This window comes from Chelonoidis abingdonii, chromosome 10, assembly GCF_003597395.2.
Source record: "Chelonoidis abingdonii isolate Lonesome George chromosome 10, CheloAbing_2.0, whole genome shotgun sequence".
NCBI lineage: Eukaryota > Metazoa > Chordata > Testudines > Testudinidae > Chelonoidis > Chelonoidis abingdonii.
Genome location: NC_133778.1, coordinates 67393656 through 67414454, shown reverse-complemented (window position 1 = coordinate 67414454; position 20799 = coordinate 67393656). Strand labels below are relative to the sequence as shown.

The window sequence follows — 20799 nt, the reverse complement described above, 5'->3', positions numbered from 1 at the left end:
AAAGGAGGGTCATGGTCAGAACGCCCGACGCCAATCCGGGAACAGCGAGGGGCGAGGTCGAGCGAGGCCTGCGCCCAATCATACGGAGCAGTGGCAGGAGCGAGGCGGGGCCGGGGATAGAGTATCGTGCGGCCAATCGCGGAGCCTTGGGCGTTGGGAGAGGCCCCGCCCCTACGTCGGAAAGTGCGGAGGCAGGGGAGGGTCACGTGATACTGTCGGATGGTGTGAGGGCGGTGAAGCCGGAAGTGCCCGGGCAGAGCGTAGCAGTAAGATTTGAGGGCGGTAGCGTGTGCTTGATGGCGGGGCCAGGGGGCGAGGGAGCGCGAGCTTAGGGGAGTGTGGCGGTTGGCGGGCCCGTGGTGGGGGTGGGGAAGGGGGGGCAGTGGTGGTGGCTGTAGTATAACCTCCAGCCCCTAGGTGGTGCTGTGTGTCACGTGGCCAGCCGTGGGGGCGGGGCAAACACGTCTCTCCAGGGAAGTGCGTTGACCAGTCTGAGTCTGCAGTAGAGGCCTGAGGTGCTGGCAGCTTCTCCGCAGCCTGCCGGTGGGAGGAGCACAGGCCGTGGTGCCAGGCACGAGGGCAGCCCCACTGGCACCACAGGAGGGCAGCGAAGGTTGCAGGCTGGATGGTATGACGGTTTTCAGTGCCCCCGGAAGCTCAGCTGTGCCAGGGTGGGCAGACGGCAAGACGTTGCTGCTGAACAGCACCCAGAACCTGGAGACGTCCCAATGTCATCTTTCATTTCTGCTCCGGGGAAGGTCGGCAGAGCATAACTTTAAATCCATTGCCTTTAATGACAACCATCACAAAGATGATGATGAAAGACTTCTGGCAGTGCTTGATGCCTGCTTTATACCTCAGCGAAATGCGGCGTATGAAAGGGTGTGTTTTTGCCAGAGAAGTCAAGAATGAGGGAAATCTGTTGAATCTTTTATAGCAGCTTTGCATGCCTTGGCAGAAAGCTCTGATTTGAAGGCTATAAAACGTAAAAATATCAGCGGTAGACAGGTTATTGATCTTACAGATAAAAGTATCTCACAGTAGCTATAATTAAAGACTGATTTGACCTTATACACAGGTGAACTACAAAAACCTTTCAGACTAAATGCACAGCATATGGAAAAAGCCATAGTCCATGAGATGTGTGTTCAGCCAAAGGTGCAAAATATAACAAATACACAAAATATGGATATTTTGCAGATGTTTGCTGCACTGGGGCAGTCAAGAGGTATTGTTTCTGGGGTCTATCAAGTGTGATGACAGAGCCTACCTAGAGAGTGAAACTGAATATTCATAGAAAGACCACTGAGTTTAAAATTGACTCAAGAGCAGATGTGAAAGTCATACAAGAAGGGAAGTATAATCACCTTGAAGTCCTCCCAGAGCTGAAATTGTTTGACACAATCCTGACTAGCCCTGGAAGTATTGTGAAGTGTATGGATCAGTTTACCATAGAAACAACTTACAAAGACAAAAGGTTTGCATTCAGAGTGTATATGATCAAAGGACCAAACACCAACAACCTTCTCAGCTGCAGCATGGAAGCCATGATGGGCCTAATTAGAAAAGTGGCAGAACTTCTTGGAGTATTTGATATTGGAGTTCTGGAAAGAGTATGAGTATAAATAACCTGAAGAGGCAGTGTTGAAACATATAGTGTTGCTTAATAAAGGGGAAACGGAGTTAAAGAGAATAGAATAGATTGGCTTAATCAAGAAAATCTTTGAGCCAGCATCATGAGGTGCCCAGTGGTACCAATTACAAAGAAAAATGGAAAAATACAAAGTTTTGTGTCGGGCCTTATGAAATCTGCATTAATGAGAACATGGATGGAATCATGAAATTAAAACAATAACATGGAATCCAGGCTGTCACCTGCATTAGGATCACAGTGGCAGGCAGGCAGGGCGAGCTGCATGGCTGAACTACTGGAGGTAAGAGACCACAGGTGTAGGGAGGAGGTTCAGGTGGCTAGGGTCACAAGGGATTGCAGGGGTTAGGAGAGAAGGGTCAGCATCTGAGATTTAAGGGCAGCTTCTGAGAACTCAGTTCCTTGCTGTGTCAGTTCCTCTGGGACACAGGCATCACATTAGGGAGAAGCCAAAATTCCCTCAAGATGCTGTGTCAATAAAAGTATTCATTGCGTAAGTGAACATAGGTTATAAATGGAGGAGCACAACAAAACCTTTAACAAAGTTCTAAACCTAATCAGTCAATCAGTACTACAGCTAAACAAGGAAAAGTGCTTTTTCCGCCTGCATCAAATTGAGTTTTTGGTACAGACAATAAAGATGAAATCAGAGAGGGGAATCCAATTTGAGAATTGAATGTACCAGAACTGAGATGCATACTGGGGATATTAAATTACCTTGGTCAATACCTCCAAGACATTTATACAGTGACAGAACCATTGAATGAACTGTTAAAGTCCAACACATCTTGGCTAGGGGAGACAAATCAAGAAATTGCCTTTAAAAAGGTAAAAGAAATCATCAACAGTTCTTTTTCTCAAGTACTATAATGCAGAGCCGTAACAAGGAATTTTTGTGCCTGAGGCAAGGGCTGGCTCCATACTCTCTGGCGGCAATTTGGTGGCGGGTCCCTGAGTTCCGCTCAGAGGGAAGGACCTGCCACCGAATTGCTGCTGAGGAGTGAATGAAATGGCGGTGGCAATTCAGCGGTAGGTCCTTCCCTCCGAGAGGGACTTGGGGACCAGCTGCTGAATTGCTGCCAAAGAAGCAGCGGTGGTTGAGCTGCCACTGAAACGCCACCGATTGCAATAGAGCTGCACCCCTCCACTCACCTCGCCCTTGTTAGAGCACTGCTATGATGTGAAACCCACAATGGTCAGTGCGGATGCAAGCTGCTATGGCCTAGGTGTTATATTGTTGCAACAACATGGATCTGAGTGGAAGCTAGTTGCATTTTGTTCTTACTCGCTCACAGAAGCGGAAAAATGATAGGAACAGATTGAAAAGGAATGCTTGGCTAACATATAGGCAGGTGAGAATTTTTACAGATATCACTAAAAAAGAATCCCATCCATACAGATAACTGACTATAAATCACTTATAACCTTCATCAGCAGAAAAGATGTGGATCAAGCACTACTGAGATGGCAACATCTATCGATAGGGTTAATAAGAGTTAACCCAACTGCTAAATATGTTCCTGTGAAAAATCAGACACTTTATCACAGCCAGTATCACACTCAACTACTTGTGAGGTCAGAGATGGCATAAAGGCATATGTGGATGGCATACAGTCCAGTGTCAGAAAAGATACTATACCAGCTGCAAAGATCAATCTTGACAGATATGCAACTTCCAACAAATTCTTAGTTACATTAGGGCCGACTGGCTCAAGTATCTAGAGGAAGTGACAAGAGATTATTTTGTGGTACATGGACAATTAAGCAAATCAACTTGACTCATTATTAAAGGTGATTGTATCGTAATTCCAAATGCAGTGAGAGGAGATATCCTAAACTTCATCCACAAAGGCCACAAGGACTAAATAAATGCAGTGAGTGGGCCAGCCAGTCAGCGTGGTTGCCGGGCATCAGCAAGGACATAAAGAATAAGTATCTGCATGGGAATGTTGCAGAATTAACATCACAAAGGATCTTTAATAACAACACCTCTACCAGGCAGATGTTGGCAGCATTGTGACATGGGCAGCACAGACACGCTTTATTGACCGGGTCGAGCTCTCCTGGCGATAAAAAAAAATCCCACCCTGAACAAGCGGCCGTAGCTTTGCTCTCGGCGATAAAGCGCTGTCTATGCTGACGCTTTTCAGTGCTAAAACTTTTGTCGCTCGGGGGTGTTTTTTCACACCTCTGAATGACTAAAGTTTTAGCACTGAAAGTGGCAATGTAGACATAGCCTTAATCTGGTATAAAAGCCTGACCTACTAGTTGCAGCCCTACAACCTACGTATGGTGTACAAGGAGTACATGACAGTGACAAAGCAGGTTGGGGGGTGGAAGGCTCCCTGTAGCAAATTGGAGGCTGTCTGTAGTGGACGTGCGGGGGGAATGAAGGGGAGTTGGGGTGTGTGTGAGGGGTAGGGGGCTGCTTGTGGCAGGTATGTGAGGTGGGGGGCAGGGGACTGTCTGTAGCGGACACGGGGGTGTGAGGCAGGGGGATGCAGTATGAGGGAATTTTCAGTGAACTGTCACTTGGAGTCCTCATCAAAACCTGGGCTTTTTGATGAAATACAGAAAAGGGTTTCTTTTACACTGCGGGGCAGAGCTTTACTGCAAAGCTCTTAAGTTAGCCTTGGTGATCTTGTGTCTGTCTTGGATATGGAAGAAATATCTAAGCACAAGTCCAGGGATGGTTTGTTTCTTACAGAGTACAATCGACCATCAGTATGTCTGCATTGGACAGTTTGTTGGTTTTCTGGGCTGCACTTTCTGTGTTGTGCCTCCTGAGAAGTGCAGCACAGAATCTGCCCCATCTCGTGATTAGATCAGCCTAAGATATCAGCATTTCCTCATCTAGGTGCTGAATGCTAACCTCACTGGCTTCTCTTCCTCTCCACCTTAGAATCTGCTTCCCCCAAGATGGTCTTATATAGTTCTGGAGGTAGAATGCATTCAGAACCCAGGAGGGTCCTTCTCTGTGCTAAGGGTCTTTCAACTTTCAGTTCTGTGTGGAAAAGGACCAGGAAAATGTTCACCTCTTTTAGCATAATAAAAAACCCTCTTTTCAGATATAAAATAATATGTTTTTGTATGTACACATTATATAAATGAGATGCTGATGTACTGTGTTTTAACTTGATGATTGTGCTTCAGGCATAGAACTTGGGTCAAAAACTTTAAATGTGACCCGTCCCCTCACCTGCAAAAGTTTGGTAAAGTTGGAGGACAGAAGGATCCCTTTCTAAACAAAAATGGAAGCGAAGCCCTGTGAATTACTTAAAAGAAGGATAGCTCAGTAGTTTAGTACATTAGCTTGGGACTTGGGAGATTTGTGCCTCAGTTCCCCATTGGATAAATAGCACTTTCCTATCTCAAAGGAGTGTTGTGAGCATAAATGAATTAAAGATTGTGAGGTGCTCAGATACTATGGTAATAGGGACCATATAAGTATCTATGATTGATTGAGAAAGACTAAATAAACAATTGAAAACATTTCAGATACACAAGTCTCTTAGTTATTGGAGGGCAACAAATACATAAGGAATCAATACGTGAGAGACAAATAGAATGAGCAAGAAAGCATGAAAATATTGTGCAGATAGTTGGAGATAACTGCAAAGGCAGCTGAAATGTAGCTCTGTGCTAAAGACAAACTTCCTGGCACTGAAGCTGTGGCCCAGTGTCATTGTTGCAGAAAGCTAATGAACTAACAGAATTGGAGGAAGTGGAAGAGCATCTACCACTGAAAACTGGGGATCTCATCAGTGGCAGGAAACAGCTCTGCTGGTTACAGAGACAGGAAATTAACTATGATGGTGCTGAACTAAAATCTCTGTCTGACTTAAAGGGGAAGAGGGGGAGAAATGCAGACTTAAGCCAAACCCCGCCCCCCACCTACCAGTCCATATTCTGCCTTCAGGTACAGAGGTGTAAATCCAGTGGGGTTACTCTGGATTTATACTAGCATAAATGGAGGAGAATTTGGCCCCCTAATTCCTACAAAAATGACACACCAGTACGTTATCTTCATCACTATTATTTTGTTGGATTTAATTTTAATTTGTTATACAATGTAAAGATGAGCCTTAGGTGGCAGCAGAGGCATTTTTCTATATCATGTGTCTGTGCGATACTGATGTATTACAAATAAGCTTTTATTTTTGTTTATAGTGTCATTCTATCCTTTGGATCATAGAGGACAGGCAGACTTTTCAGTGACTTGGATTTACAAATAAGTTAAAAGCAAAACATGTATCGCACAGCTTTAAACCATTTTTCTGCAGTCTTTTTTTTCTTCTTAATATAGGGCCTGACCCTGTGGCTTGTTCATGGAGCTGCTGCTGTTCTCAGTGGCAGTTCTGTACATGGAACAACTGCAGAACTGGGCCATCTGACATATAGTGTCAAATTCTACCCTTAAATTCTGGACAATCCTGTGTCAGGGAGGCTATGGCTCTGCTCTTGCTCTCATCATAATCATAGCAAAAGTGGTACAGAATTGGGCCTAAAGTGAGGGCACAGTATATTTAAAATTTTGTAACTCTTTGAGAATGTCAGACTAACACACCTGCAGCTCGTTCTTTTAGCTATTATATTTATACAAAGAGATAACGCAGTAATTACTCTCTTTGATATCTTCTAGGGTGTTTGCAGTTAATTCACATGTCATCAGAAAACTCAACCATTACTGTTCGCCTGGTTCGCTCCTTTGAGCACCGTAATTTCAGACCTGTGGTGTATCATGGAGTTAATTTGGACCAGACTGTGAAGCAATTCATTACATTTGTAAAGAATGGTAAGGCACTGTTATTTTTACACACTTATTTGGTCCCTGTACTTTGCTGTCTGTGCGTAAGCAGGTGTAGAGGAGTAAATTAATGGGAAAACTCCTGTGGCTCCATTAAAGCTGCCAGCTCCACATGTTCCCCTTTGACCTGCTGGGGATGGAGGGGACTGGGGAACCAGGGATCCATGGGGGATTTGGCCCTTGATCCCACAGAGGATGTCCAACTACATGTAGGCATTACCTCCCTCTGCACTGCACTGGAAATCCCCATGATCAGTCATGGCAAGACTGTGCTGTGCTGTGCATGGCTGTGCTGCAGTTGGCTCAATGCCCCAAGCTGCATGGGCTGCATTGTTGGGCAGCTACTCAAAAAGTATTAGGGACATATGCCATCTAGCGAATCTCTGGTCACTGTTTCCACATGACTAGGGGCTACACCACCGTTTGGCAGAGAGGGAAAGCAAAGCGGATCTTATGTAAATGGAGAGGAAGTGTTCTGCATAGTTATTTTCAATGATGGAAGGTACCACTATATGAGTGTCTTCTCTGGGATTTGTTTTCTTCCAGGCTGAGTTCTGTCAGCCAGAAATGCACACAGGTGCTCAGCATCTTCTGGAGTTGCTCGACACCAAGCAAGATTGAGCCCATAAAGGGGCTAATTTTCAGTAGTGCGATTTTATTTTGGGAGCTGGTTAGCAGACTATTTTTTCCACATCCGATTGTTTGGGTGCAATTTGCAAATGGGGACGCAGGACTTCTGGCCCTATGAAAATGTTAATAGGATACACATGACAGTAGAGCTTTGGAGGATCAGACTTCAAGGCTCTGATCCTGTACACCTTTCCTGAACATTATACATGTGGGTAGTCCCACTGAAGTCAGTGGAGCTACTCACACAAGTAAAGTGTACCATAGAATTTGTAGGACCTGGGCTCAGAGTTGTACCAGTTGCTCTTTTGATGTTAAGACAAGTTTCCTGATTTGAGATTTATTTTAAACTTCAAATTCAGAGTGCAAGCTTCATGAAGTAATCATTGAAAAATATAAAAAGAAAATTGTTACAATCCTTTTCATGTAGTCTCTTTATTTTTAATAGATGTGTCTTTAAGAACAGGACTTCCACCTCCCTTTAAAAAATACAAATATGGTATGTGATTTTTCTTATTCTTTAAGAAATGTGTGTACAATATGTTATACCAATTCTTATGTGATTTAACTGCATTACAGTTATTTCCATCTAAATATAGTAAGTCAGGACTAGTTTCCTGAAGGGAGCTGCAACACACACACTCATAGTTTTGCAGCTGCTTTCAGGAAACAACCAGTCAACCTAATGGTTAATTTGGCACAGCCCTACTGTGAATGTCATACACACACCATTAGCTTTACATCATGTGTCTACAAAACCCAACGATTACTATGAATTTCTGTATTCACTTCAGAATTAGGCAGCACATTACACATTCTGCTGCTAATTGGCAAATGCATTTTAGGATATTAATTTTTTATCATTGTTGTAAGTGCCTTTTAAACTCTGTTCCCATTCTGCAGAGCAGCTTGTGACCCACAGTACTTTGAAATCACAGTCCTCTTCGTGGTTATGCATTTCAATATCCAGCTACTAATTGTGAGGTCACACAGGATGGCCAAGAAGGAGCTAAAGGCACCGAGTGGAAAATATTTAGATTTATGTACTTAAAGAATTTACATAATATTAAACAAGAGGAGGAGGAGGAAAACCTGCCTAAAGTAAATAGGAAAGCTCCTAAATGTAAGCTTGGGATGAAATGAAATAGCCTGGGGTAAAATTTAAATCTGATTCTGTGCTCTAATAATTGTTGCAAGTAATGCTGCTCACATGCAAGTTTCCTTGGTGTAAGCAGGTGGAGAGTATCATACTTTGAATAGAACACGCTCTATATAGTCCACATTTATCCGTTTTCTGGGATTTGGCTTTAATTATGCTGTTTGGTGACTAGAGAAAAAGTGGTGCAATGGATGACAGCAAGGTCATGCAGTTATACAGCATAAAGAATAACTCAAATGACAATAGAACACTTTCCCTGAGACATAAACCTCTCCCAAGATGAACTGTTCCAGGGGTTTCCTTACAGATGCCCCTCTGCCATCAATGCCATTCCCACCTCCCTCTGTCCAAGGTGGGGTTAGCAAACCACATCTACCATACCGATGAAGCCTCTCCCTGAGTGAGGCACACATGTAACTCCTGTGAATGGGGCTGGGAATTACATGCCTATATCAAGAGACTAAACTAGCATAGGGCCTGATTCTTCATTCACACTGATGGGGACTCAGGAGGTGCAAAATGGGAGCAAGTGGGAAATGTATCGGGGATTAGAGTTTAATTTGTTAATGTGTCTATCTTCAACTTGTTTCTCTGAATTTAGAGGACAGATGTGAATATTTGTATTGTTTAAGGACTTACAATTCCAGAGATTTGAAACATCTGTCTCTGGAGTGCCATTCTTCCCTTTTGTGGCAAATGAAGGAGACCTGGGCTATCATTTTATTTTTTATGCTGTGGTATACCTGCAGGTCCACGCACAACTTTTGGTCTAGTCACCACACATGGCATGAGGGGAGATTTACTGTGCGCATGTGCTTGTGGACATATGGCTAATTGCTATTCAGAGGACTGAACAAAATACTGTACGATCGAGGGAACAGAACTAACACCAGGGCAGCAGTTTGATTCCTGTTACACTAGCTCAGCCTTAGCCTCTCAGCCGTAAGTGCCAGTTATGCTGAGTTTGCATGTAAGGAATCAAAACCAAGCTCCTGATCTTTCCTCTGAGCCCTGCCCTCTCTCTTTCATTTCTCTACCGTGGTGGTGGGTAGCACCACCATCCTCCTCATCACACATGCCTTTAATCTGGGCTTCTCCTGTAACTCTGCCTTCTTTTGGTTCTCTCAGCCATCACTGTACAAATCTTGCTGCTGCTTCTTGGCCAGCATCATAAAGGGCCAACCTTATCTCCGCTCTGACTCATCGCATCTAGACCCTGATTGCCCCTCACCTTGACTTACATGTTTCTTTGTATTACCATAGCACCGAGGAGCCCTGACCACATTTTGCTAGGCGCTGTACAAACAGAATGAAAAGGCGTTGCCTGCCTCAAAGAGCTTCCAGTCTAAGTTGTGCAACTTCCACCAGTCTGGCTCGACTGTTGCTGCCTCTTTTCCTCAGATTCATTAAAAATGCTGCCGTCAAACTCATTTTCTTGGTGCTTCACTTGGACTAAGGCTCCCTCCTCTTTGTCTCTCCATTGGCTCAACCTTCTCCATTGCATCATACCTAAAATTCTTGTTCTCGCTGTCAGAACCCTTCACAGGTTAGTTTCTTCCTGTCTGTCCATCTTGTCATTACATTGACTCTGCCTGTGTGACACCTACGATGTCAGCCTTGGTCGCCCTCTTGTCTGCTTCTTTCCCTTTTGCACCTTTTCCTGTGCACATGAGGCAATATGATGGAAGTTCCACAAAGCCGCCATGTTATCCTCCTTTGTATCCCTCCTTAAAACGCACCTCTACCACGTTTCCCATAGAGAACTGTCATCTGATACTGGCTGGGCAGGTAGCAGACAGCTAGTCTGTACTAAAGCATTCTGTTAGTTTTACTTCATTCCCTCCATCCTTTTCTTTATCTGACACGTGTCACATTTTGTCTTTTAGATTGTAAACACTTTGGGGCAGGGACTGTCATTTACCACACGTTGGTACAGTTCCTAGCACAATGGACACCCAACCTGGTGGAGTCCTCTAGGCCCTACCCAATAGAAATAATACAAAGAATTGTCACCTGAGTTCATTACAGTTTAGTATCTCATGACAATATTTTATATCAACTGTCACAAAAAGCCTGTTACGAGGAACACAAGGTAAAATCTATTTATGTGCTCAAGTGAGATTAGTTTGAGGTAAAATGTCAAATGGGAGGAGGTGAGGCTTTAGCGCGTATTTGAAGAAACTGATATTTTATCTACATGGTGGGGTTAGAACAGCCTCTCCTTCTTAGGGCAAATGGTTAAATGCAAACATTTCTGTGGTCAGTGGTGGAGCTGTGAAGAGATAAAATCAAGAGTGACTCAGAAACTGAATGGCTAAGTAAGAAATCAGCTCAGAGACTGGGGATGTGAAGTTGTACTAGGATTTGAAAACCAGTAGGCTGCTCTTGGACTCCATTCATTGGGGTATAGAGTTGGCTGAGGTTAGTAAAGATCATTGATAGTTCGCATGTTCACTTCCTAGAGACGAAAGCTTAGTATGTTTTCAGTGTGATTATTTGGTCTTCTTGCAGTACCTCTATGTAATGATAAGATTCCAATAAGTGTTGTTTAATGCATGTCTTGCTTCTAAGATATATGAGTAGTACTGCAACTGGCACTATGTACTAAATCTTTAGTGACCTTTGCACTGGGAGAGGAAGGCAACTCAACTATCCTTAAATGCTATGAATAAAATGTACAAAATGGGCTGAAGTTGTGTGTATGTTCATGGATTAAAGCCTTGGATTAAACCTATAATTGAGAATGTGATCTTTATTGTACCTGAGCTCTGAATACTCAGTCACACCAATCTGAAAGTTACTCTAGTCCGCATTTCCCTCCCCCCACTTCTAGACTTACAAGTGGGTAAATAGTATCAAGTTTTTAGCTCCTTTGCTGAAAAAGCACTCGTGTCCTATTTTGAGTTTGTTCAAACACAGATGCGTTGGAATTCTGTTTTAATATTAAAGTGTCTATGTATGTAACAATGGCATCCGTTTACTGACTCTGCTCCCTGTGTGTGCATTCTGCCATCTCTGCTTATTTTAGTGACAAAATTAAGTTGTTACTACTTTTTTCTCCTGTTAGCAGAGCAGAGCCAACACCGCGTTGGGAGAGCAAGTTGACTTCTCTTTCTTCTTGTGCAGCATCAACAGATTTGTTTATTAAATTCCAAACACCTTCCATGCACCTGTGCAATCTCACTGAAGACAGATTGCAAGGGTATCACGGAGGGCATAGGATGAAGACAACAGGATGGAGTAAATGTCCTTGAGACCCTAACTTGCGTGACAGAACTTCTAACACAGGTGGTAATACCTGCGAAGAAAAGAACCTAGCTTGATTCTCAGATTTCAGGTTTGGATTGCAGGGCTAGCTGCTAGTGGAGAGAGTTTTGTTTTTATCTTTTTGAACAGAGAACACTTGAAAATCCTCAAGAGATGACAAACATGGAACCCTCACAGTGCCATTGTCCTATATAATGAACCACATCTTAAGGGAAGTTTTGTATTTTCTTCCAGATATGATGAAGATTATTCACCAAGCACATGGATCTAAGGTACATTGACTATCTGTTCCTTTGCCCCCCTTTTATGTGTGGATATAGCAAGATCTATGTATTTTAGAGAACATAATGGCAGAGCTAATAAAACCTGCATTTATCTTTATATTCCTGTTTACTTATTTCTAGACCAATGAACTTGTAGTGAGTTTGGAGGATGATGACAAACTCATATTAAAAGAAGACAGCACTTTGAAAGCAGCTGGAGTAGGTAGGAGTACCTTGATATTGACTGACAGTACTGATCATTGTGCTTGTCATTATACTGATAACTGGCTGATTATGTTTGGATAGTCTGCTGAAAAGTAAATGCTATTCCTGATGCTCTTTACACTCCGTGATAATTATCCAGGGAAGAAGGGGGGGATAATGTACATTCGCATCATTGGGCTGAGGGCAGCAGGTATGTGCACTCCAAATGCTCAGAATGCAAATTGTGATTTTTAGAAGGTATGCTTAGAATTCTGCTGAGGGTAATTTTAAATGATTGACAGATAAGATTAAGCAGACATAGTACTAATAACCTATCAGTAACATTTAAACTGATGTTTTGGCTAGAAGTTTAAGTAGTGGAACTAGTGTGGAATAATGAAATGAGATTAGGTTTGTTTAATGTACAACACAATATTCAAATTGCTCAGGGCAGCACAAATAATACTGTTTAGAAAGTGAGCTGAACATGGCTCGTGGTTAAAATCAACTAGGGTCCTTGCTTTCTGACAGAAAAATGCATATGGCGCATGTCCTGTGCTAATAGTGTAAAGAAATGCCTATGTATGACAAATGTGATAGTCACTGGATGTCATTTTGGCTTCATGCAAAAATGATTATGTGGCAGCAGAGCAGCTGAGACTTTGAGGCCCAATTCGCAGGCTTTGAGACCGCACTGATTAGTTTAGAATGTTGCTTATTTAAATCTGGTGCACAACAATCTTACGCTCTGGGTGAAACATCACAGAGGAAGTGTGAAATGGAAGAACCCATTCAGCATTAGGCCACCTAGCCTCTCCCCAGCCAGTGCAGGATTTCCCCCTACAGAGTACTCTTTAGCACTTTGTCTGATCTAGTTTAAAATCCTTCAATCAGTGGTGCTTCCTCCACTTCCCTTAGGAGACTATTATAAATCTTACCATTGGAAAAGATAGATGGAACATCAGAAAATACTCTTTTGATTTCATTCCTTTACTCCTGGTTATTCTCATTGTGGCACCGTGATCAATTCCCCTATCTCCTTGGTATTTACACCTGATACTTTTAGTTTCTTTCCCTTTCCTCTTTGCACGCCCCGCCCCCCCCCATTCTATCCTGTAATCTCTCTGAGGAAAGGACAATCTCATACTATTTGTATCTATTGGGCCTAGCTCAATGGGCCTCTGATATAAGGCTTTATAGAGGACTGGGGATTACTGTAATATTAATAATGAAATCATTCTTAACCTTCCCTGCTACCCAAATCCTTTTAATTCAGATGAAGAGCAGCTCTTCAGGAAGGAGGGTTATTGGCCATCTGAAGACTTCAAAGTCTTGTAGTTTAGTTAGTATATGCCTGATCAGCATGAATCTTGCCTACCTAAGACTTGAGGTAGCATGGCCTAGAGCAGTGGTTCCAAAACTTGTTCCGCTGCTTGTGCAGTGAAAGCCCCTGGCAGGCCGGGCCGGTTTGTTTACCTGCCGCGTCCACAGGTTTGGCCGATCGCGGCTCTCAGTTGCCGCAGTTCACTGCTCCATGCCAATGGGAGCTGCTGGAAGTGGTGGCCAGTATGTACCTCGTCCCGCGCCACTTCCAGCAGCTCCCATTGGCCTGAAGTGTGAACTGCGGTGACTGGGAACCACGATCAGCTGAACCTGTGGACATGGCAGATAAACAAACCGGCCCGACCTGCCAGGGGCTTTCCCTGAACAAGCAGCAGAACAAGTTTGGGAACCACTGGCCTAGAGGTTTAGGCAAGGGGCTGGAAAACAGTGGCAGATATTTGTTTAGAGCTGCCTTCCTCCAGTGCCATCCTTCAAGACAGTATTGATGAATTATTGTACGTTCCTACCTTTGAAACAGTACCATAGTCCTAGTGGTGGTATATCTTGATGAAATCTCAGTAAATTATCAGCACACCAGAGTAATCTTGTTCTGAGAACAAACTGCGATAAACTAGACTGTTTTTATTTCTCTGAATGTAGGGGAGGAGGGAGTGGTTTAAGGATGGAAGAAAAGTAACTAAAACACTACCTCCATAATTATTCAGGTTAACTATATACTGACAGCAAGTGCTAACTGCATCAATGCCTAACTGCTGTATGAGGTAGAATGACGTTCTTGCTGTGTAATGAGGAATATCCTCTTACACTTGCCAAGTTTTGAGGTTTTAGAAGAGCCATTTTTGTGTTCTGATATACTAAAGTTTACCTCCGTGTGAAAAGCTCTCTTCCACTGACTTACAGAAGCAGACTAGTGTAGTAAGACCTTTGCCCACTCCTGATTTTTATCCATTCAGAGTAGATTTGCATTTCTGGTAAGTAATAAAAACGTAGCAAAAGCTCTTCAGGGTAGGCACTCTTTCTGTTCTGTGTTTGTACAGTGTTTGGCAGAATGGGGTCCAGGACTAGAACTCCTAGGCACTATGATAATATAAAATATAAACAAAATAAGTGATGCACAGTCTCATGTGACATTAGTTCTGTCTTCATTGAAATCAATTGCAAATCTCTCATTAATATGTGTAGATTTTAAATATGTAGGCAGCACAGCATGTGCTAGAAGCAAACACTAGAATTTCCCTTTTAAAAAAGCCAGGAGCCCAGTCCTGCAAGGTACTGAGCGCCTTCCTCAACACCAAAGGATTGATTTTAGCATTTGGCAGAATTGGGCTGGAAAGATATAAATTATGAGGGTATTAGATAAGCATCTTTAGGGAATCCTCTGTGGTGGTGATTATTATTACAGCTATTATCTAGCCAGCAAAGTTAATGCGTGCCTATTTCTAGAGCACGGATGTATGTTAATAAAGTGTTCAGCATTCATTGCAAACAATCTTGTCAGTTTCCTAGTCAAGATTCTAAAACCTCTCCTGCTCCTTTTGTATATGACAGACAGACTTCATTAAATTCAGGTTTAATTTAAAAAGCAAATGCAGAACTTATTGGCTCAGGACCTTAAAGAATTCCATGTTTAATAATCGTGAAGGTTTTCCATCAGATTTGTCTCCACTCTGAATTAGTAATGTTGCTGACTTATTGTTTTAGAAGAGGAAGTCCTTGACCTGCTGGGTTGAAAGAATTGTAACTGCTCTGAACCTTTGTGGGTCCTTTAGCTGTGCCATATCCCCTGTGAATAATTAGAGGTATTTGAAAGTATTGCTGGAGAAGCCAATTTGTGTCATTCTATTTGCATATTGTTGAAGCCTTATGAATTAATCATTAGCAGGGCAAAAAATTAACTTCTTCAGACACCTATTTTGATGGGCCATGAGGGAGAATGTAAAGTGATCTGTAAAATATTCTACTAATCCTCTAAGTATTAAATTATTATACCTGCAGGCTAATTTCAGAAAAAAAGTTTTTTTTCTCCCTCCTTAACTGAATAATGGACTGGAAAAAAAACAAGCTTCGTTGTTTTCTAGGATTTTTAGAAAGAATAAATGTGCAATCTGATAGGTTGCTGAATGCCGTCCAAATTGTTCTGTAGCCTTTGGTGAAATTAGTCTTGAAGGTTTTTGCAGATGTTTGTTTATATTTACATGCCAATGTTCTAGTTCTTTTTAACCAGACTAAAACACATGGTATTTGGGTCTAATGTAAAAACAAACAAGGTGGTGACTAGTGATTGCCTTTAACCAAAAAGGCACTGAATGCATTCTGAGTTTCTAATTAATGTTAATAGACTGCTATGTGGTTAATACAATAAGCATATGCTTTTATTGGGTATGCTAAATATTTATTTTTTTATCCCTTTCAGCAAATGAAACTGAATTAGCATTCTTCTGTGAAGAAGATTACAGAAACTACAAAGCTAATCCTGTTTCGGCTTGGTGACGATCCCAAGAGACCTGGGTTTTTTTGTTTTCCCATACCCGTTTAAAACTCTTTTTTTTTCTGTTTAATGAGATTTTTTTTAAAAATCAATAAATCCTAGAGGATTGCCTCACAAATGCTGAAATTTCTTTATTATAGAAACTCATTTCTCTCAGGATGCTGAGATTCAGGGGGGAAAAATCAATGACATAAATTTGCTTTCCTTTCATACTCTCTCTCCCCTCCCCCCCTTACATCTTACAATGTAAGCAGTATAAATGAACTCGGACCTGTAACATTCTGGTGGTGTAATTCTACAGTGGTGGATTAAGTATAAGAGACTAAGTATAAAAGATGTTAGCTATGTATGGAAATTGTACAAGGCAGATGTAAAATCCCATCATAATAGTATCCTTTTTTTATAGAAAAAGGAAACTTGTTATGACCAACTGACTGGATATTTTAAAGAGTTTAGGGATGGAATTCCTAGGTTACAAATAATAGAATTATTTCACTCATTTTATGTTCAGTCTGTCTTGTTTGAATGGTGCAGGCTGATTCAGGTTTCATATTCTTCACTTGTGAATGCTTTCCTTTATACTCTATATTCCAGCCCTGTTTAGTGTGATGAAACAAACAAATGACTGTTTGGAAGCTTTTGTGTTCAAGGACCAGCCTGTTTTTAGCATCGTTTCACGGAGATGCCTTGGGGTAAGGCATAGCAACTTGACTTCTTGTGTGACATCAATATGCATAAGCAGACATCAGGCATTTCTCCAAATGGTGTGAAAGCCAGCGAACGCTCCTGGGTTCAGTTCAGTATTAAAATAAGACCAGAATGATTGCATTTCTTGTGAGGGGAGGCACAGTCTGTGGGCGGCTGTTTCCATGACAGGGAGTGATTCTTTCCCACTTTCTTGGAGATGAATACTCCCATAGTGTCACTGTCTGTTAGTACCTGGAACTTCCATACTCTTCTGCTACATTCACCAAATTAAGAACAAGTAGAATAGTTATCCTAGAATGATTAGATAAACTTCCTCTCCAGGAAGACTTAATACTGCTGTTACATGCAATTGCGGTGCTAAGCCAGTAGCCCTTCATGGATTGTGTTGTACAATAGTACGATAAGGCCTTTTGTTGTGCTCTCGAACACTGCTTGTATACTGTGACTCTTTCTGAAATACTATTCGACTTGTGTTACTTTTACCAGCTCTTTAAAGAACTTTAGTCTTCAAAAAAAGGCATAGAAAATCACCAAGACTTATTATTCAAACAGACTGTTGGAACAGAATACAGGGAGGATTGGTAATGGAATATGGGGCCTTTCATCGATGGAAGCTGGTTTGATTCTGGAGCAGTTGAGTGGTGAACAAAAGTTGTTAGCATCCATTACTTCCAGTAGCCACTGTGAAATGGGTTGCAGGTCTCTGTTCAATTCCTTACAGAATGGTCAGCCCATCACAAGAAAAGGCCACCACAGTTGGTACCCTGATTTGTGGTCTTAGCAGAGGCCCTGACTAAATGGGTACGGAGATTGAACTAACATCTGATCAAAGGTGATTTCCCCATGGCAGTGTGGGCTAGTTTGTACTGATTTTGCTTGTGCTCTTAGTCATTGTGGGGATAATGAGGACTTTACTTTCCAGGGCTATCAATCTGTCATCTCTCACCAGCTCTAAATTAAACTATAAAACAAACAGAACTGTAGTCTTTATCTTGAGTTGCTTTGATTTTAAATCAGCCTGAGGTTTACTGTCTGATGGATGGTGGAATGAATGGACCCTCCTGCAGAAGAAACAGATCCAGGACTTTGTATGGGTCACAATAGTTGGGAAGGGATAGCTGCAATGGGAGAGGGCAGAGCTGGGGAATTTCTCACGAAGGGAAAAATGGCATCAGGGAGTGGAGGCTTAGTTAGATGTTGACATGGGAAGATGGCTGCAGTGGGAGCAAAGAGGAAGTGTGAATGAGAAGGAATCGCCAGCATGAACAATGGTGCCTGGCTGAATAAATTCTCAGTTATAGCTAGTCAGCTGGATACAAAAACAATCTTCAGCTGTCCTAATTTTTACAATTAAAACTGTACTTTGTTCGCTTAAAATACCTTTTGCAAATCTTGCTTGTGCAGTCATCTGAATTTTCCAGAGACAATTCTGTTACCTCCTGACAGTGATGCTGCTTTTCTATTTGTTAAGAAAAAATGGCTGGCATGGATATTTATAATGGATATGTTAAATACTCCCAATTGTTATTGGCTTAGACCCCTTCCTAGATCTTCAAGGAGGACTCTAAGTCTGTGTTCTACGGTGTCAGCGTTAATTAGGAGAACTTTTTACCCTCTGAGGGTTATTTTGTTCTAGAAGAGATTTACAAGTATTGAATGTAGAAGGATGAATGTTCCTTGTTTGGTTTTGTGTTCATTTGAGAAAATATTTGCAGGTAACCTTTAGCATGTAGCACTTGTCACTGGTCTAGAACAGCTGTGGATTCTTGTCCTACTGGGCAAGGAATAGGGAAACTGACTTCAGGCCTTGAGGAAGAGGGATCCTTAAAGGGTGGGAATGTGATTATAGGACGTTCTGTACTTGTCCATGCTTGGTCACATCAGTAAGAAAATACATGGCTCTCTTTGAAGTTAGTGGCAGCAGGATTGCTATAAACACTTGGGCTATGTCTACACAGGCAGAGTTTTTTCTCAGAGAATTTGGTCGCCGATAAAAAAAAAAGCGCTTAAAGAAAATTGCTTTTGTGTTCACATTGTCTTCCACTGGTGGCATAGCACATTCACACTTGTGGCACTTGCATCGGCTATGAGAGCAGTATACTGTGCAGCTCTCCCTCTTCTGTTGCTAGGTCTTGCGGGAAGGCACAGGGGGTCATGGCGCATCATGGGTCTGGGCTCAATGCCCCGTGATTCACTGTTCTTCGTCCCAGCATTCCATGTGCTTCTGTTGTCAGTTTGCAGCATTTTTCAATGCTCCTTGTGTGACATTGCACCCCATAATGCTTTATAGAAATATGCTTATGAGTGTAAATATGATGTAACTGGAATATGTTCCCTACAAAAGGTCTCTTGTAAGGTATCATTACAAAGTGTATGTTCTTTTGCATGTATTCATCCTATTTGTATACCTGTATCATTTTTATATCTTTAAGTTATGAGCGTTGACTCTATGCTTGTATTTTAAGTGTTTGGTGTAGAAAACACCTAAGGCAGATGTGGTCAACATAGTGTGAAGGGGTTATTCAAGTAATTGAGAGTAATTGGTTAACAATAGACCTTGATCGACACCAATCCACATTGGAGCTTTCCTTGGAAGTCTGCAGAAAACTGAGTCATGTATGGATATGTGACTTGCCATGTGACTTCAAAACTCCATTTTGTAGTTGGATTCTACACAGGGGGAGAAGGAGGTGTCCACCGACGAGAGAGAAACTGTATAAGCCCCTGGAAAAAACCCTCCATGTTGTCTTCAACTGGCTGTACAGATAGGCTCTTCACCCCCAAAGGATACCTGAAAGAAACTGGAACAAAGGACAGTAACCACAGGAGTGTGAATAATTGCTGGACCCAGACTAGAAGAAGGCAAGTGTGTAAAAGAAGCTTACTGGAACATCTCTGAGGGTGAGACTGCATCTCACTTTCTTACTGTATTAGGCTTAGATTTGCGTGTTTTATTTTATTTTGCATGGTAATTCACTTTGTTCTGTTATTTCTTGGAACCACTTAAATCCTACTTTAATAAAATCACTTTTTACTTATTAATTAACCCAGAGTATGTATTAATACCTGGGGGGGGGGCAATCAGCTGTGCATATCTCTCTATCAGTGTTATAGAGGGTGAACAATTTATGAGTGTATCCTGTATAAGCTTTACATAGGGTAAAATGGATTTATTTGGGGTTTGGACCCCATTGGGAGCTGGGTAGCCAAGTGCCGGAGACTTCTTAAACTGTTTTCAGTTAAGCCTGCAGCTTTTGGAGGACATAGTTCAGACCTGGGTCTGTGTTTGTAGCAGGCAAGTATATCTGGCACAATCAGCCAGGGCACTGAAGTCCCAAGCTGCCAGGGAAAATGGGCTTAGAGGTAGTCTCAGCACATCAGTTGGCAGTTTCTGTGATTCAGTACATCACACCTTGTTTTCAGTTTGCCCTGCCACATCTATCTGCAGGAATGGATCCTGTGCTGATCTCCACTGCTCTGCTAGCTCTTACTAGCACATTGCGAATAATGGTGGAGTATTTTTGAAGTTACGAAGGCAATGGCAGTCACAGTTGCCTGATGCAGTGTCCAACATGGAAAGCAGCAACATTAGATTGCTTTTGGCATTCATGGAACAGCTGATCACAGTGGAACATCGCTTTTAGGCTCTGGAAACTAGCACAGAGTGGAGGGATTGCATTGTTATGCAGGTCTGGGCTGACGAGCAGTGGCTGCAGAAAGCCACCTTCCTGGAACTGTGTGCTGAGCTCGCCCCAGTATGTGACACAAGGACTCCCGAATGAGAGCTGTCCTCTCAGTGGAGAAGCGCATGGTGATTGCAGTGTGGAAGCTGGCGACTGTTAGTCGTGAACCAGTTTGGAGTGTGGAAATCGACTGTTGGGGCTGTGTTAACACAAGGGTGCAAGGCCATTAATCGCGTCCTGCTGCGAAAGACCATGACTCTTGGCAATATGCATGAAATTGTGGATGGGTTTGCAGAAATGGGTTTCCCTAACTGCGGAGGGGGCGACAAGGGGTTCTTGCAATAAATCCTTTGGCCTCACCGTGTGGCCACCAACTCTCACTGGTGGCTGCACTGACACTTTTTCCCTAAAATACTTAATTAACTGTAGGAAAAAATAATTAAATATGCACAGATTCACATCCGGATCTTTTGTAATGTATATTTGTAGGTTTTTTTGGGAGACTCAATAACAAAAATAATGCTATCTCCTCCATCCAGGGCTTAGTGGGTCCTGGGGCATGCTGTGAAAAGTGATATATGTATATTTGTTAATAGCA

General features: G+C 42.3%; 1 protein-coding gene across 4 annotated transcripts; it reads left to right on the top strand.

The window, feature by feature from the left end:
* The first annotated feature begins 86 nt into the window (after positions 1-86).
* On the top strand, positions 87-19564 carry C10H2orf76 (chromosome 10 C2orf76 homolog). 4 transcript variants are annotated; one of them, XM_032794026.2, is made up of 6 exons: positions 143-266; positions 6294-6446; positions 7534-7584; positions 11746-11783; positions 11916-11997; positions 15736-19564. In XM_032794026.2, exons 2-6 carry the CDS (start codon positions 6314-6316, stop codon positions 15810-15812), a joined length of 381 nt encoding a protein of 126 aa, XP_032649917.1. In that variant the 5' UTR covers positions 143-266; positions 6294-6313; the 3' UTR covers positions 15813-19564. The 4 variants fall into 4 exon arrangements, with proteins under 4 accessions (XP_032649916.1, XP_032649917.1, XP_074926376.1 ...); XM_075070275.1 differs by lacking the exon at positions 143-266 and adding an exon at positions 415-1477; XM_032794024.2 differs by lacking the exon at positions 143-266 and adding an exon at positions 1488-1934.
* Positions 19565-20799: the final 1235 nt, after the last annotated feature.